The sequence below is a fragment of the Scatophagus argus genome, chromosome 17, assembly GCF_020382885.2.
Source record: "Scatophagus argus isolate fScaArg1 chromosome 17, fScaArg1.pri, whole genome shotgun sequence".
NCBI lineage: Eukaryota > Metazoa > Chordata > Actinopteri > Scatophagidae > Scatophagus > Scatophagus argus.
The window spans coordinates 19,781,533-19,798,948 of record NC_058509.1 but is presented as its reverse complement, the minus strand read 5'-3'; the positions used below and the strand labels follow the sequence as shown (position 1 = coordinate 19,798,948).

At 39.5% G+C, this 17,416-nt stretch overlaps 1 protein-coding gene across 1 annotated transcript in view; it reads right to left on the bottom strand.

Moving 5' to 3' along the window:
• Positions 1 to 2,274: 2,274 nt before the first annotated feature.
• Positions 2,275 to 17,416, bottom strand: part of LOC124074780 (retinoic acid receptor beta-like) — a 73,053-nt gene continuing 57,911 nt past the window's right edge. Inside the window, exons 5-8 of the mRNA XM_046418043.1 lie at positions 15,367 to 15,543; positions 10,244 to 10,448; positions 5,808 to 5,966; positions 2,275 to 4,395 (exon numbers count right to left, since the gene is read on the bottom strand). Of these exons, the coding sequence (XP_046273999.1) occupies positions 4,151 to 4,395; positions 5,808 to 5,966; positions 10,244 to 10,448; positions 15,367 to 15,543 (786 nt within the window). The 3' untranslated portion in view covers positions 2,275 to 4,150. The remainder of the gene's footprint in view (positions 4,396 to 5,807; positions 5,967 to 10,243; positions 10,449 to 15,366; positions 15,544 to 17,416) is intronic.

The following is a 17,416-nucleotide window of genomic DNA, read 5'->3' as shown; positions in this document are numbered from 1 at the left end:
TATGATATGTATTTCTGAGCCGGGATGGAATGTGGATGGGTTTTTATTATGTACTGCTGAGACCCAGAACCCTTCACTTCCCTAAAGGGTTGTCTTGCTTTCTTATTTCGAATAAAATGCACAAAGCTGAGTGACTCATCTCATCTCTGCAACAGTGTTATATAAAATTTATATCTTTACAAACATTGTAGGGTGTTTTGTAGGGGAAGATACTTGTACCCAAAACCAGATGGCGAATGTATTTATTTTGGTTTTGAATCAGGTTTTCAATTCACATTTTATTTAAAGATCTGAATGCAATCAAATTTAATAAAGTTCATCTGCTGTTGCCAAGGTTGAGAATGAACTGTCAAACTCATTGTTTGAGGCAACATGGATGAGAAGTCCTGAAAGTGCTCACAATCAACACATAAAGTTCACACATTACTGTCTCTAAACTTACCCATAGATGCACTACCAATAGTCAAGTACTTTAATAAGCAGTAAATTGTGACACTGGACATTTTTGAATTGTCACTGACTCCAAAACAAGTCAATAAGTGGACTTTGAGATTGTTTTGTTCAACCAAGTTTACACTGGGCTAAAAGAATTTCTGATCCACTTAAATTTTAAAAAATTCAGGATTGTAGCATTCCAGTTCAAATTTAGAAGAGTACACACTCTCATGTCATTTCATATCATCAATTTAATTCATGGGATTGATCTAAGCTTGCTTGGGCTACAGCCCACCATCTGAATTTGAATTCAGTTTGGTTTTAAACCCTAAAAAAACGAAGTCAATGCAAATTCACTTTAAATATTGATATTCAGCTTGAAAATGACCAAATTCAGTATGGGCTAGCACAAATATCTGCTTATCACCAGTGTGAAAAACTGGTTCATTTCATGTTTCAACTAAGAATGAGACATCTTTAGTGCTCCAGACCTGCAGAGCTTCCTGCACCGTGTCCTCTCCTGTAACTTTTGTGCTTTATTTCTTTGAAACCGAACTTTGGGTTTCTTCTTTAACTTCTGTTGTCAGCCTTCTATCAGCCTATTTTTTAGTTTCAGCACTACAGCTGTGTTTCAAAGGTTGAGTAAGTTTAAGTGCTTCAGTTTGTTTGTCCTCTGTGCTGTAAAGTGTACAGCTTGATATCAGAGTTATTATTCATTCAGCTGGGACAACAGGGAAGTGAGAGATCTGGGTACTCTAAGAGGATACAGTGCAGTTCATTTCTTATTGTACAGTATCAGGTGTGACCTTGAGTATGGAGAAAAGCAGCTTTCTAGAATCATCTTTTAATTTCCACCTCATCTGATGTAAGACACACTGCCTACTTTCCCACCAATGAGATTAAGAGCTCACTTGGATCTACAGTCCAAAGAGAAGCTTTACTTGACTGTACTTCTCAGGGGTTTGAGAGGTCATATGGAATCTCCTTTTGCATCATTAAATGTAGCATACACAGTAAAGTCTGAACAGCAAGGCGAACGTTTGGACAGGACTTGTAAATCCTGCCCCACCATGTGCTTTCTACATAAGTGTACAATCGTCCCCGACCCACAAGGTCCGGTCAATAGTGTATTTTAGGGATTGCATTGCCCCCGTAGTTCACCGTTTCAAACAAGACACTTCTGAAAAGGGAGAGAAAAGTGGGTTGAGGAGCTCTGTTCATAAGGCCATAACAGAGCCCATGTGCATTTGTAGAGCCCAGTTGGTAGTACATGATGTTAGTGGGGGATGCACACTCATTAGGCCGACATTTAGGCAATTTTTGAGGTGCAAGCTGCCACAGGCTGTGATCAGAATGAAAGCTTGAAAACAAAACTTAGCACTGGTAAAGAGAGTGGTACATGTGTCCTAAACTGTGAGCAACTGTTCATTTTGAACATGAGTTTCATCTATCATTGTCACCAAAGTAATAACTCGACAGTTTTTCCAGAGTAGTTAATACTTGAGATTAATACATTTGAGAACAACATGTGTTACAGGGCAGAGTGGTTATGTTAAACATGTTAGGTCCAAGTCAAACAGATTCACTGTTTTTGTTTTCTCTTCAAAATAAATTTGTCTAACCTTTTCAAGATCTAAGCAAATATTTTGGTGAGTACATTATTATAACCCTTAGTGCTGATAGATAAAGTTGAAAAAATAAAATCACAGCTGTAATAAACTGCAGTTAAACTCAACATGCTACATGACGATTCTGGTTTACTAACACTTGATTCATGTTATTTTAGCATTTCTATCAGAAGTAACACGACGCACCAACTTAATTGCTGAGCTCTGGCAATACAGCAACATCACTAAAAGACGTTAGACAGCCTGCAGGCCAGGCTAGCCAAACATAGGCTATTTGGAAGAAAAAACAAAGATGAAAGGCAAAATTATGATCCGAACTGTTCACTGTTAACACTAGACGACTGTCTGGTTTTACATCGACCTACCATGCTGACCCTAACCCTCCTGTGCAGTTTCTGGTGTGCTAGCTATTCAGTTTTGCCTCCAGGGGTTAAGATAGTCTGGCAAAACAGTTGGCAACCTGTCTATCCATCTGACAGCTTGTTTCTGTCTCTATAAGGCTTCATTAAGCTATAGTGTTGAGTTCACAGACCTTAACAGTTACAATGGTGACCTAAATTGTAAAAAAAAAAAAGCGAGCCATACCAGTGTGCTGGCTGTGTTTGCTAACAGGAGGGCAACATGCTAATCTGGAAAGAGAGAATGTGAATACATGAAATCAATTTCAAGGATTTCTTTTTATCTCCATTTCAGTGTTGTTGTTTCAACATTTGTATTCTCTAATACATTTGATTCCTTGGTAATGAGACCTTTTATGTACTTGTACTTTTTCCACCAAAACAAGCTAATCACGTTTTCAGAAATTAGATTCAGAAACAGCAAGTGAGCTAATGAGGAAGCCAGACATCTTCCTCACAGTATCAGTGGACACTTGTTTGAGATCAGTAAAAATAAGTGTGATGCAGGGGAAACAGAGCTTTTAAGGGGAAACAAACTGTGGCACAGCATTAGCTTGTTCAACTTGTTAAACCTCTTAACTGACCAGATGATGATAATAAAGTGCAACACAGTTTAAGTTGAATCTTGGTCAGAAAGAAGTATAGGATAACATGGAAACGGATACAAGAAGTGTCCTCTGTGATCACAGCCTGCTGCAGAAAAACCTCTGGCATCTATCAGCAACCTAATTTTCCCAATTTGTTTTGACAGTGAGGTAAACCGATTTACTGAGGAGATACAGCCAACAAATGAGTTGATTTCATAGACTGGCTTATTCTAAATCTAATCTTGTACTTCAGGTCTCAGCGGTTCATGTCGAGACTGAGCGTTAACCAGACATGGTCAGTCTGATGAGTGTGTATCAAAGGCTTCTGCTGCTGTGCTTCCCTCCTTTGAGGAAACAGTATGGAGAGAAGCTTTGCATTCTCGCGGTGTGGATGTATAACCATTCATGTAGAGACATGAACCAAGAAGTGTTATAAAAGACAAAAACTGTTTTAAATATAGGAACAAATATAAAATATTAGACTTCCATAATGTCTATATGCAATAACATTCTAGATAACTTTGTGAAGGACTTACAATTAGTCCCCCTTTAAGCCTTGATGTATCGCCTCAAAGATAATATTTAAGACAATGAAAAAAGCACCACAAAATTCATCATAGAAACAGAGATGTAACCATACAATGGTATGTACAATGTACGTATGCCAACATTACAAGAGATGAAGACATGAGGACAGAGAAAGAGAGAGAGAAGGAGTGAGAAAGGAGTAAAACCACTTATCAAACTCCCGTCATGCAGATAAGAATTTACACAGGAGACCTGAGGAGTATCATCTCTGGTGGTTGGCAAGGGCCATGCCCTTCCTGTCACAGTCCCTGTCCCAGAGACACCACGCCAAATAAGAGCTCAATACAGAATTATACACAAAGCACTAATCCTTTGAGGCCTCCGTGTTGACGTTTTCTTTTTAAAGAGGGAATTTTAGGGGAATGGTGGAGAAAAATAGGACGAGGGTATAAAGATAACGCAATACCAAGCAAAGGAGTAGGAGTAGAGGGGTTATAGGGGGTAGGTGCCTTCCTGGCTGTTCCTTTTTGTGCAAAGGAATGTCAGAGAGTTTTGAGGCACCTGCAGGTGCCTCCTAGGGCTTGTCGCTGGGTGGTGTAGCCGTAGCCCCATCGGTGTCCGAGGACTCTGGCGACTCAACAGCAGTGGCCTCCTGGGGGCTACCCTTACTGCTAGGACTTTCCCCCACCTCAGCCGAAGTGCTAGTGCTGCTGCTACTGCTCTGGCCGTCTTGGCCCTCCGAGTTCTCCAACATCTCCTGGATGAGTGGTGGCATGGAGCCTGGGATCTCCATCTTCAGAGAGATGACCCGCTCTGCTCCTACAAGACCATAATGAGGGAATAAAATGATGGAAATTGAAGGGTGAACGTTCATTCTTGATAATGGAAATGAAAAAAAAGTATACCAGGTTTTCTCAGAGCTTTTAACCACATTTCATGGTCTTCCTCATGATGGTTGACACATCAATGCTACAACTGACAATACGTTACGATCTTTCCAATGCAGAACCATGTACAAATACAATTAGACAAGTATGCTCCATACTTATTTCACATGATGATAGCAAAGCCGTCTCCATTACCACTGAGAAAACATCTTCCATGACTAAAAACCATGTAAGTGATCATGAAGAAAAAAAAATCTAGTAAGTGGACATTGAGTTAAATTTTCTGGTTTTGGTTAGCAGTTTTATTTTATGGCTTTAAACACTGAAGTCAACATGATTTCTCTGGTCAGAAATCATAGGTGAAATGATAATAAAAAGCTTTTCAGCTGCAGGAAGCTCAGCATTAACTTTACACTTTACTTTATTAACAGTGTGATTTAAATAGTGCACTCCAAAGCAATGTTAAACTGCTTTAATATTAAAAAGTAAAACCAGAACGTATATTTATTTTCATTTAAAAAAAAATCAAAGGATTAGACAAATAAAACCAGAACAAATACTACAAACATAAGTAAGAACATAAGCTCATAATACAACCAGATAAACTTGATGCAACTTTACTAAAAGTCAAGTTTAAAAGATGAGATTAAAAAAAAAAGATATAAAGTAGATAGGGAAAGTATGGGGATATCTACAATATCTTCTTCAGGCAAGTCATTCCAAAGTCACGGGGCCCAGGTATGTGAAGGCAGGAGGGCCTTTGAGGATCTCAAAGTACACTCAGGCTCATATGGGGTTAGAGGCTCAGCACCATGAGCCAGTCCAGAAAGGGCATTAAAAGTTACCAACACAAAGTTCAGCGAGGTTTTACAGGCAGTCACTTTACAGAAGTTAAAAACAAGGGTATGTGCTCACTTTGCTGCTTTTTGGGAGTCCTGTTCTGAACTAAATACAATCTAGATATGATTATGATAAATTTATGCAGCATCAGAGGAACTCTACAACCAACTCCAAACACCAAAATGGCTTCATTAAGATATCATGGCCATGACATGTACAAACTATTTAGTTTGAAGCATAATAAGACCTTTAGTTTTCATGCAATCTTGTGTTTTTCACCACCAAGACCCTCTTCATTTTGAGGTTGATTAGGTTGCGTATATGGTTATTCAGAGCTTTCTTTACAAAGGTAGCTGAAAACAATGTTGTGAACTGAGTTTGTATACAGTATAACCAAATCAAGCTAAAAAGCCCATTAAAGCCCAGTGTATCTGTATTTATTATACTACTGTAATTTTTGATTACAATCATCAAATGTAAACTGTGAACTGATATCCTTCCCACCTTTAGCACTGATGCTGCGCAGGTCTGTGATTTTCATCAGGGTTTTGGGGAACATGTGCGGTTTGCTGGGCCGACGCTTCCTCACGTAGATCTTCAGAGCTTCCAGGAGTGGCTCCTGGAGCTGGTCCACCTTGGAGGGTTCCTCCAGGTCTTGACGGTCTGACATGCACACGCGCGCACACACACACGCACATGCACAGACACAAAAATTAAGTCAGACTTGAGGCTCAACAGTGGCGAATCCGTGTCTTGACGTTATCTGATTCAGACAAGCTAGAGGCTAATACATGTATCACAGCATGAAGACTGGTGTGATTAAGAAGGAAGAGTTTATCTCATTATGTCAACTCATTTTCTGCAGAGGAGATATTGCAGAGATGGTTACAATTAGATAGCTTGAGCAGAAAACTAATTTGAATCCTTTCTTTGAGTAGGGAGTGTTAAGCTCTGATAACTGCGGTTTTCAAGACTCAAACAGCAGGGAGGCAATAACTGAACGCATCAAAACCAATCAGTAGATGTGGTATTCAAAGCTATGCATCTATTCAGAGACCATTTTTCTGTACACAGTGATTACTGGGATGACTCAGTGGTCAAATGCACCAGCGGCTCTCGGAATATAGACACTGGCTCAAATCCCCCATCAAAAAATGTTTTGGACCTTTTAGCAGGCAGCTTCCTTTCAGTTCTTGAACATCAATCATGTTAATTGCTTTTATTTGACTTTAATATACATCGTATTCAGCCACCAGCAATGTGAAGAACACCAAACTTAATTTTATTTTCATCACATTTTAGTTTCTCATTTGACTCCAGAAAATTATACAACTGTTGGTGTTGGGTGTAGCATTTTAAACTTTTGCGTTATTCCAATCCTAGAGGCAATATTACATGTGCTAATAACATCCTCAAGTAGTCCTCACAGTCATATAGTGGCAATCCTACAATGAAGTGGACACCTTGGTACCATAAACTGGGTTGAACAAATTTTCCCTTCCATATTAATGAAAATTAAACAATGCCTTAATGAAGTTTGGGAAAGTTCATGGATGAACACATCCCTCCCACATCCCTCTGCTCAAAAAGTATTTAAGCAACATAAGCACACTTTATAGGCTCCCTTTCCCTTCCAAATCAGAAAACATGAAAAGACGGCTCCCCCACTTAGAGTACGAACTCCCCTGTTTCCCTCCTGTCTTCCCACCACCAACTGACAGTGGTCCATTATCGTACTCCTTCATCCATCCCTTCACATTCTCAATCTTCTCTCATCCCTTCATCCTTTAACCTTCATCCCTAATCCTTACATCCATCACCTTTCATCTCCTCATCCGTGTATCCTCATGCCTTCATCCTTCACCTGTCTTCCCCCATCCCTTCATTCCACTACCCCCTCCACCACACCATCCCCTCATCCCTCTTTCAATCCCCCCAATATTATCTTGGAAAAAACTATTCTAAATATTTATTGCCACAATATTTTTTTTAGTGAATTACAGCTTGGGTCTTATTTTTGAAGTCCTGGCATGCTTATACTTCTGCTGCTAGGCAATAGTGTACTCACTGAATTAAGTGCTGAGATCTGAAAGGTATATTTTTGATTTTTCTAACACATACAGTGGTAGCTAATCTGGAAAAAACTGTCAACTTGTTGACACCTGCTGGTGGTTGTTGCTCCATTGGACCTAAATTTAGTGAAGTCATGTGTTCTGAGATCTGATTGAACACACACATGCAACATGCAGTGAAACACACAGGAGCAGTGGGCTGAAATGTCATGCGCCCGGGGAGGAGTTGGGGGGGTTAGGTGCCTTGCTCAAGGGCACCTCAGCCGTTACTAATGGAGGGAAAGAGCCTTGATTAATCATTCCAACCAGCGACCTTCTGGTCACAAGCTCCAACCTCTAGGCTGCGGCTGCCTCTTGGTTTAGAACATCGTTATCACAGCTAATAGAATTGATGGACATAGCCATGAATCTAAAACAAAAACTGTAACTGACTTTAGTTTCCTTTAAGAAGAATCATGGTATCCCACAGTGTCATTATCAACACAGAGACATACTGAAAGCCTTTACAGTTTTACAGCTACACCATTACCTCAGAGTGAAATATTCTAGATGCCTCCTGTACATTTTAAATGTACAGTGTTTCCCTCAAATTCTGCTTGACATATGTGCTCTTTGGATACTTAGGCAGTATGAACTGGACGTGAATTTAAAGGATAGGTTCACAATTCATCAAATCCGTCTTAAACACTATTCACATTACGTACAAATATATTTACATATGAAAACCATCAGCAGTCTGAGTCAAATAAAGTGGGTATCTACCAAGGTTTTAGACAAGGACAGGGAACCACAGAAGAATTTTGTACAAAAAGGTCTAAAATTTTAAGAAATATATTTATGTTGCTTTAAACAAAATTTTGAATGACTGACCCAGTGTTATTTCAGTAAGGTTTATCTCTTAAAGTTTTAAGTTACATATTAGATTAGATTACATTCTCTGTTTCCACCTTCTCAAATGTGCAGATGTGTTGGACAAAATGAGACAATTGAAGACATCTTGTTGGGATCTGGAAATTTGCGGTGGAAATATTTAGCTATTTTCTGGCATACAGACTAAATTATCAGTTAAAAAATATTCTCAGCAGATAAATCAGTAATGAAAATAGTTGCTACCCTACTTTAAACTGAATAGGCTGTATAAAAATGTGTTCTCTCAGTTTTCAAAGTGATGATCTTTAAAAAGTTTCATAAACAATCACAGCAACATCCTCTGCCCTTAGACCCTCACATTGACTAAGGAAAAACTCCCAGAAAAACCTTTAACAGGAAAAAATGGAAGAAACCTCAGGGTGAGCAACAGAGGAGGGATCCCTCACCCAGGACGGGCAGACGTGCAATGGATGTTGTACAGGCAGGAAAGCAGTTAACAACATGAGATAAGGGATAGATGGGGAATGTTCAGTCAGGGGAGAGCTGATGGAGGCAGCTCCTGGTGGGCAGACTGGACCTATAGCTATATGATAATACCAATACACTGGATTGTTTTGAAAACGTCATGTAACATTGAAGAACTGAACACAGACATTATACTCTCAGGCCATAGGGTGGCAGTGTGTGCAATGAAATCAGCAGCTAGACCTGCTGTCAATGTATGTGATTACGGATGTCCATGGATTATGCAAGTAGACTGTAATATTTGATAAGGCTCTGGGGGCTGAAAATATTCACATATATTGTTGAATCAAACGATGGAGCCTGAGCACCAGTGAAAATGACAAGTGGAGGGAGAGAGGATAGTGATAATGAGAACTGAAGCTGTGGTGCATTTGACAGAGGTGCAGCAAAACTTTGTGTGTGTGTGTGTGTGTGAGGGAAGACAACAGAGAGTTGTGAGTTAATGTGTGTGTAGCCTGACATCAGAGAGTTAGTCATACCTTGGGTATCTTGGTGGAAAACAACCAGAGCAGGTTCATTTCCTCTGGGAGGGCAGTTCACACAGTCCTCTCAGCTGTGATGCTGAAGTGATGCTGCTATGACATACCTATACCCTCTCTCCTCTCCTCTCCTCTCCTCTCCTCTCCTCTCCTCTCCTCTCCTCTCCTCTCCCTATGTTTGGCAGTCAGGATAGTGCTGCCTCACTGATAGCAACCTGTGGTTGACCTGGTTTCAGACTCCTGTGGAGGCTGGCTGACTTTCATCCCAAACTGGGCTGCAGCTCCACTCAATATTTAACTGGAGGAATCAATACGGGCTGACTATGTTGAATGGAGTGCAGTCAAGCATGGTTTGAATGTGGAGTGAATCAGTTTATTCATTCCAATTGATGTACGTTATCAGCTCTGTTTATATCTTTAAAACAGATAAATATATGATGCAATCAAGCCTTTAATTTGATGTATCCATCTAACAGCATGCAGGAATGTTATGGGATTTTGGAGACAGACAGTGTTGTAAAAAGTGTTGTAGTGTTGTAAAAAGAACAGAAAGTCATACTTGAATAAAAATAAATTACTGTCCTAAAATATTACTTACAAAGTACAAGCAAAAGAAGATTCTCTTAATAACTCTTAATATACTTGATATGCTTCTAAACTTAATCATAATAAAACACAATAATAAATATATTTAGTTACATTCTATCACTGAGTAAGACCATAGCAGCAAAGGCGCATGGGTGTAGTGAATTTAGTAATTCTTTGTTCAGGGTTAAGAGAAAATAATTCTTTGAATTAGACTGTCTTGTGCACACATACAAGATGTAATGATGGGGGTCAAGTACTGCTAAGGAAGCAGTGCTTCACACTGATACTTGAGTCCTTTCCCTTCACTGTGAGTTCTATGTTCATCTCATCCTTCTTTCCTGCTGTCCCTTCCCGTCCCCTGCCCTCCCCTCACTAAATGCCCAATGCCCTGGCATGGCTTGCCCACCTCCAGAGATGAGACAGATGGCGCTGAGGAGGCCTGTCTCCGTGTCGTCCATCTCAATGGGCAGCAGCTGGTTGGCAAAAGTGAACACCAAGTCGGTGAGTGGGCCGAAGCCAGCGTTGTGCATCTGCGTCCGATTGAGGGTGAGCCCGTCTGAAAAGGTCATGGTGTCCTGGTCAGGGGTGTACCTCGTACAGATGCGCAGAATCTGACAGGGAAAGAAGAAAGACGGGCAGATGATTAGACAGCAGGGAATTAGTGGACAGGAAATTTAGTGTACAGTTACTGTTGATCTATAGTGAAGCCGCACATTATTGACTTTGAATGTCTTTAGATCAAGCAGCTTTTATTCCAAAAAACGGACATGCATTGAGTGTTTACCTCAGGCTGTTATTTTTGTCTACCATAGGGTTCAAAAAAGCATGAGATCATTTGGACACTAAATGTCTCAACTAAAAGCCACTGATTTTCAGGGTGAAAGTTAGTTTGATTTCACCACCTGCACTAATCAATGCTTTTGTATTAACAATGGATCAAACAGTAATATGTAATGTAAAAGTTGTCACTTACAGAAGCAAATGTGAAGAGAATTATCACCAGCCCTGCTGTTCCCTTCAGCTTTGTGGAACTTTTTTTTCTCCTTTTAGCTTATTGTTTTTGTTGTTTGTTTAGCTTATTGTTTTTGTTCCCACCTGGTTTTTGTTAGCTCCTAACAAGTTTCCCATAAAGAGCAACAGATACAACAAGGACAAAAGCAACAATGACCTTCCACGCACTCAAAGAGAATAACCTTTGGGTCTCCCCTCTGCACTGCATGTGCGTGTTTGTGTGTGTGAGTACACCTAATGAAGCAACTGATGGTGGATGTGAAGCCTACAGTAGCCTTTGAAGCTATTTGAGTGGGCTGGCTCTGACAGTGAGTGGCAGGCGTGTCTGCAACATGAAACAGAATAAAACATGGCTACTGGCGGTGACTCGAACCGGCTGGCCAGGCCTGCATTTATACACACACACACACACACACACACACACACACACACACACACACACAGTGTTTGATCTTTCCTCTAACACTCCCTCACCCAGCTATTGTGCACAATATCTACGCCCTTCACCACAGAAATCTGTTGGTGAGCGGATGTTGATGGCTGAGTGAGAGCCAGAAAAGTCATCACAGTCAGCCTTCAACTTTTCACCTCTGTGTCCCTGGGAGTTCACTGCTTTGTCACATCAGACAAGTATGACAATACAAACTCCACAATCCATCCTCTGACGTGGTACTTGTCACGGCACCTGAACCTGTTTAAAATGTGCGCACACCAAATAACAAATACTGCATGTACAGTAGCAAACTAATCTGCATCAGTATTCATTTATCCAGGTTGTGTCTGGATGTGATTTAGCTACTTTGCATTTACACCTCACATAAATATGCATCTTCATGCATTAATAATTAATTTTGCATTTCCTCACCAAAACACAGATCAGGCTGTATCCTGCACCACTTTCTCTCTCCCTTGTCTGCATGTCCTCTAAGGCCACATAAGTCACATAAAGTATTTACTGTTTTCTAAAAAACATCCATTATAAAGTTGCAACTAATGGCTTTAGGAATGTTAAAAAATCATGTTCTAATACGTTATACACGTGTCAGTACTAAGGCTGAAAACATGTGGGTTGCAAGGCTGTAAAAAATAGATTTTTGGTGATGGTCTTGCATATTTTTTGTTATAACACTGCTAATAATATGGTTAATATCAGCTGTATACATTATTATATTTTATTGAAGGTGTTATATTGAATAATTATATTGAAATAATGCATTAACTATAAGTTATTAATTACAAATATATTATATATATTATATCTCTATGCCTCTCTTTTTCTAAAAAAAACAAAACAAAACAATGTTCATTTAGTGAAGATAAAGACAAAATAAAGCAAAAACGGCCTGTGGAGGGCCTCAAACCAGAACCAGAAAAATTAGAATCGTAGAAAGTTAATAAAATGTAAAATAGTGCAAAAAGTGCAATTAAAACAACAAGTATTATAGAATTATATACAGTATATTGCATATACATTGTATTAACATGGTTTAGCTCATTAACTACACAATGTACATAACTTCTACTAACTTTTCAAGTAAAGTTAAGGTCTTTGGTTTCCTTAATGTGTTTGCAAACTTCCAGGAACACATAATGTCCATTTTGTTCATTAAAGTATAAAAATGAAGTGAAACCTACAACATAATCACAGTAGAAATGAGTCATGCTTCTATTTTTGTGAGTTACATAACCACAGGTCTGTGGGAATGCAGCTGAAAGTCAGGAAAAGAAAACAGAATCAAACAGGCCTCACATTGTGTGTGTGTATGTGTGGTGTTCAAAGGACACATGGAAGTGATGTCATCATGCATCAATGAAGCGCCGCATTCATGCGAACTACTCTGACTTTAATCAAATGAGTCCATAAGTCACATAATAATAATGACCTAAACATCTGATAGACCACTGGATGAGCATCGGTCTCAAACTGGGAGATTCAGAGTGTGTGTGCTGACGTTACACAAAAGTTGATATTTTTTGTATGAATGAAGGGTTGAAGAGAACAAGAGAAAAGAAGTAAAGGTAAAACTCTTAAAATTTAAAACCGTGAAACTTTACACAAAGTTAAGACGAGACTGGCTGTCTACCACAGAATGCTGTCTAGTTCTCTGCACAATTCTTGGCATCTGACAGTGTACTCTGTGTTAGAACTAGTTAGCCTCATTTGGTTTCAAGTTTCCACTTCACTGGGTCTCCAAATTAGAACAAGAATGAGACAGTCTTAGAAGGCTTTTATTTATATACCAGTTACAAATGTAGTGCTCTTTTAAATGTTTTTATTAACTGTAAATAAATGCTTAATTTGATAAATAATTTACTGATGTGTTATAACTCAGTTATAAGAGTGATGTTGCTAAAGTTGCTCTTATGGATGACCTTAACACTGATCTATAAGACATTAGAAAATGATTTACTTTACTGATGCCTTTACATTACCATTAATGAGAAAATCAGGTAATTGATTAAGGTTTAAATAAAAAGTGGTACCATGACCTTAATGTTATTGAAATACACTCTGAGCAGCAACTAATGTATCTGCACTGAAAACCTCATCTCAATCAAGATTTAGTGTGTTTACTCATTTTGTTATATTTTACATTTTAAAAAATATGCTCTGTATCACGTAGTAGATACTGAAATTCAATGACATTATTTTTAATTAAGGAAATAGTTTGGTGAGATGATTGATACCACTTTCAAATCTGTAGCCTATATAAAGCTAAAGCCAAAAAACAGCTAGCTTACTTTAGCATAATGACTGGAAGCGGCTTCAGCTCCATATTTAGTACACAAACATGAGACTATCTAGAGTATCTACCTTTCTATCTAATTATCTGGACAAGAAAATGCCTGTCTTTGTTTTCCTTATTTAATGCAATTATCATGTCAAAAAGAAACAAGAAATAGTTTTTTTCCCAGATTTGACCACATTTAAAGCTTGGGGCACTCTACTGAGATCCTTGATAATATGATAAAATTTAGACTATTCATTCTTGTACTTCTAATAGCTTACTAATATTACTAGTACTACTGAGAGTTAAACTCTGAATTGTAGTCCAGATCACATAACAATCCTGTCATCGCTTCTTCCTTCCTCTCCTTCTGAGCAATGAATGCTAAATCAAATCACTGCATGAATGGGCGAGACAGGAGAGGAAGTGAGGCAGCCATTTGCCTTTTTCCTTCTCATTACTGCTGCTACATTAGTACATCTCTCCACCTAACAGCTCCTAAATAACAAACATTCAGCTGCCGCAGCAGACACTGCCGCACCTGTACTCCATAAGGAACACATGGTGTCCTTAACAAATGCAGAGCCAGCAACTGCCCAACAAAAACAACAACAACAAAATTGTTCTAAAAATATAGAAAAGGCTGAAAAATGATTCAGCGTGTGTAATCAAATCTCTGCTACAGACATCTACTCTGCATGAAGAATCAAACTGACTGGCATGATCAATTAATCTGATCTTCCTGACTCCCAGTGGCCAGATGAATAGGTCATCGAATAAGGTTTGAGGACTGGTCTAATGGGAGCTGGGCTTGAGGTTAACCCCCACCAATCCCCTGGAGATCTGAGGCTATTGACTTATCTCGCAGTCTAAATGAATTAATAGATTCTTGCACACTGAGGAACAACAGGGAAATCAGAAAATAAATATTAGAATGCACTGAAATAGACAACTCCCCATCTGCTCAAGAGGGATGTTTATATAACTGTGTTATGTCATTGCTGTGAACAGTTCGGGGAAGGTTTTTAGCTCATTACTAAATATTTTAGAGAGCTTAGACTCGACTGACGAGACATCTAAACTGTTTATCTTGGAGTTTCTCTGTTAAAGGGAAACTAGCTCACAGTGTGATGACTAATGTCCACAAAAAGGCAAGAAAAAGGCTGGGACTGGAACACTGTGCACCATGCAACTGTTAAAACTTTCTCAAGACCAAAACTTTTTTGTTTCTTTATTTTTCTTTTTGGCTAATGTATTGATTTGTGGATTTTTGGAAATGCATATATATGAGTTGCAGACAGAGTGGGCACACCTGTCAAAGACAGTACCAACTAATTAAGTCAGAAATAGGACATTTCCACCTGGTAGTACGGAGTCACAACACTGTCACAAATCAACTTTGTGAACATTACAAATGAAGCCTGTTGTATTGCCAGTTTTTTCACTAGTCCAGGGTTGATATAAGCCACGATTGGAGATGACCCGGACTAATGGTCTATCAGACTTTGGCAAGATGGTTTTCAGTAATGTCAATATGGCCTAGGCTGAGTTTCAGTTCACTTCTACTTTAAGAACATTTAATGTCGTCTTTATGTCAATGTAAATGTGCTACTACAAAACAATACAACTGTTTAGAGCACATGTTAAGTTGGCAGCAACATTTTGACTGACCAAAGGGTATCTGATGCAGACTGCACCATGTCATACTTCCATTTCCAACAACAGATGGATGAGGCTCATTCCCCAGACAAGTTTGTTGCCCCAAAATAATAAAAGCATGACCACCCACCAGAATATCCAGGCAGGCGGCTTTCAGGAGCGTGATCTGGTCCGCGATGGTTAGCCCCGTGAAGCCAGGCACTCGTTTGGCAAATTCCACGATCTTGATAATGCACTTAGTGGCCAGCTCGCTGAACTTGTCCCACAGGCCCAGGTCCAGCCTCACACGGTGGTCTGCACTCGAGTTCTGCAACACACACACACACACAAACAAACACTGAGTAAGGCATCAGGCAAAGAGGCAGCTACTTTCGTCATTGCACAGACTAGAGCTAATGATCTCCTCAGTGCACCCTCTTCACTCTGCTCTATATATGTCACACTTACATACAGTAAATAGGCTCCATAAAACCTGAACTCTCAAAACAACTGGAAGGATTGCTGTTGTGAATGCGCTGAGCTGAGCCGGGCAGCCGGGCCCTGCGATAATGAGCGAAACAGTGTCAGTGCGATGCTTTGGCAATCATGGGATGCAAAAACAGAGCTGTGACAGGTAGCACAGAACAGTTTGAAGCCAGAGGTGCCATTAAAACAGCTATAAGGCCCAGAACCTACACAAACACTGGAGGGGAGCAGGGATCTGTGGAAGCCAGGGAGCGATGAAGACATAGCTACATATCGCCATGTGCAGAGAGAGGAAAAAGTGGAAGTGATAGACACCAGAGAGAGGAAAGAAAGAGGAAATGACAGATGAAAGTAAGGATGGTTAAGGATATGAGAGCAGAGGGGCATTGTGGGACTCAGAGGGGAAAAGAAGGCCCTGCATGAATCCTGGGAAATCTTCTCATGGGAGCTGATGTGTAAACTACGGTGAGTCAGTTTGTTACTTCAGAGCTTTGATTAAAAATCACGACTGCTATGTTTTGTCTGATTATTGTTTTGGAGAACTCATTCTGCAACTTTCAAAAGCTAAGTGCTGAGATCTAGTGACATAATGACATTGCAAAAGTCCTGCAAGTCAAGAAATACTCGCAGGCAGATGATCAGGCAAGTTGTAACCAATCCAACATTCTAAACCACTTTATTCAGCAGCACAAACAAACCCGAGTATACTTCAAACGTTATTATTACATGATGGATTTTTACTGGACCTGAAGCAAACAGATTCCTTCAACTTATTGACTTTTGTATTGTGTTTGGGTCGGTTTGTTGTGTAAGCTTGAGAACTTGGGTGCTGATATGCGATGAGCCTTTTCACAGAACACATTTTGACGTGAGAAACTGCAAATGTAAATAGTAAAAGGAATTATGGCTGAATTCCATTTAGATACTTCAATACAATGGTTGGAAATATTTACTACTGTTTTCTACTGCTTAATGTGTACTGGGGCCGTAACTAAATGATGTATTATTTTTCCAGTTAATTTGAAAATATTTAGAATCCAGTCTGTACAATATTGGGGAAAATGATGACAATTTTCTATGAACCAACAGTGACAAGGTGGACTAATGAAGATTTTCCATTCTGTGCTGTCTCAAAATCTGCAAGTCCTCGAATGTTTCCACCAGAGTTTCAGTCTGGTCCAGGCTGGAAAGCTTGGAATCAGGACTCAGACCATGATGGGACATCCGAACTCCTTAGTAATAACTGTTAAAATTCTTCCAAATCTTTACTTATACTGACATATCGGCTTGATCTTATTTTCAACATAACATCTTTTGAGTGAGTACTGAACAGAATTGCTCTTAGTTTGAAACAACAGGAAACAGCCAGGAGAAGAGACACGAAAAAAAAAATTTAGAAAGAAAGTAAAGGCCATCAGAGCAAAAGATATTCTGATAGACAGACTCAGAGAGCCAGAGGGGAGAATATGCAGCAGTTGGGAAACTATTTGAATATAGTGAGGGGAAAGCCGTGATGTGCTGGCGGATGGTGGGGATGGAGCATCTGACGATCATTTGTTTGTTTTCTAATGGTTTACATGGAATAGCCCATCTGTTCTACATGAGTAAGCCACCACATGTAGCAAGGACATAGCACATATACTCACAGAGGAGAAGGTGACACACCAACAGAGGAGGGACAGGTTTTTTATACAATCTACTGTGTTTACGGATTG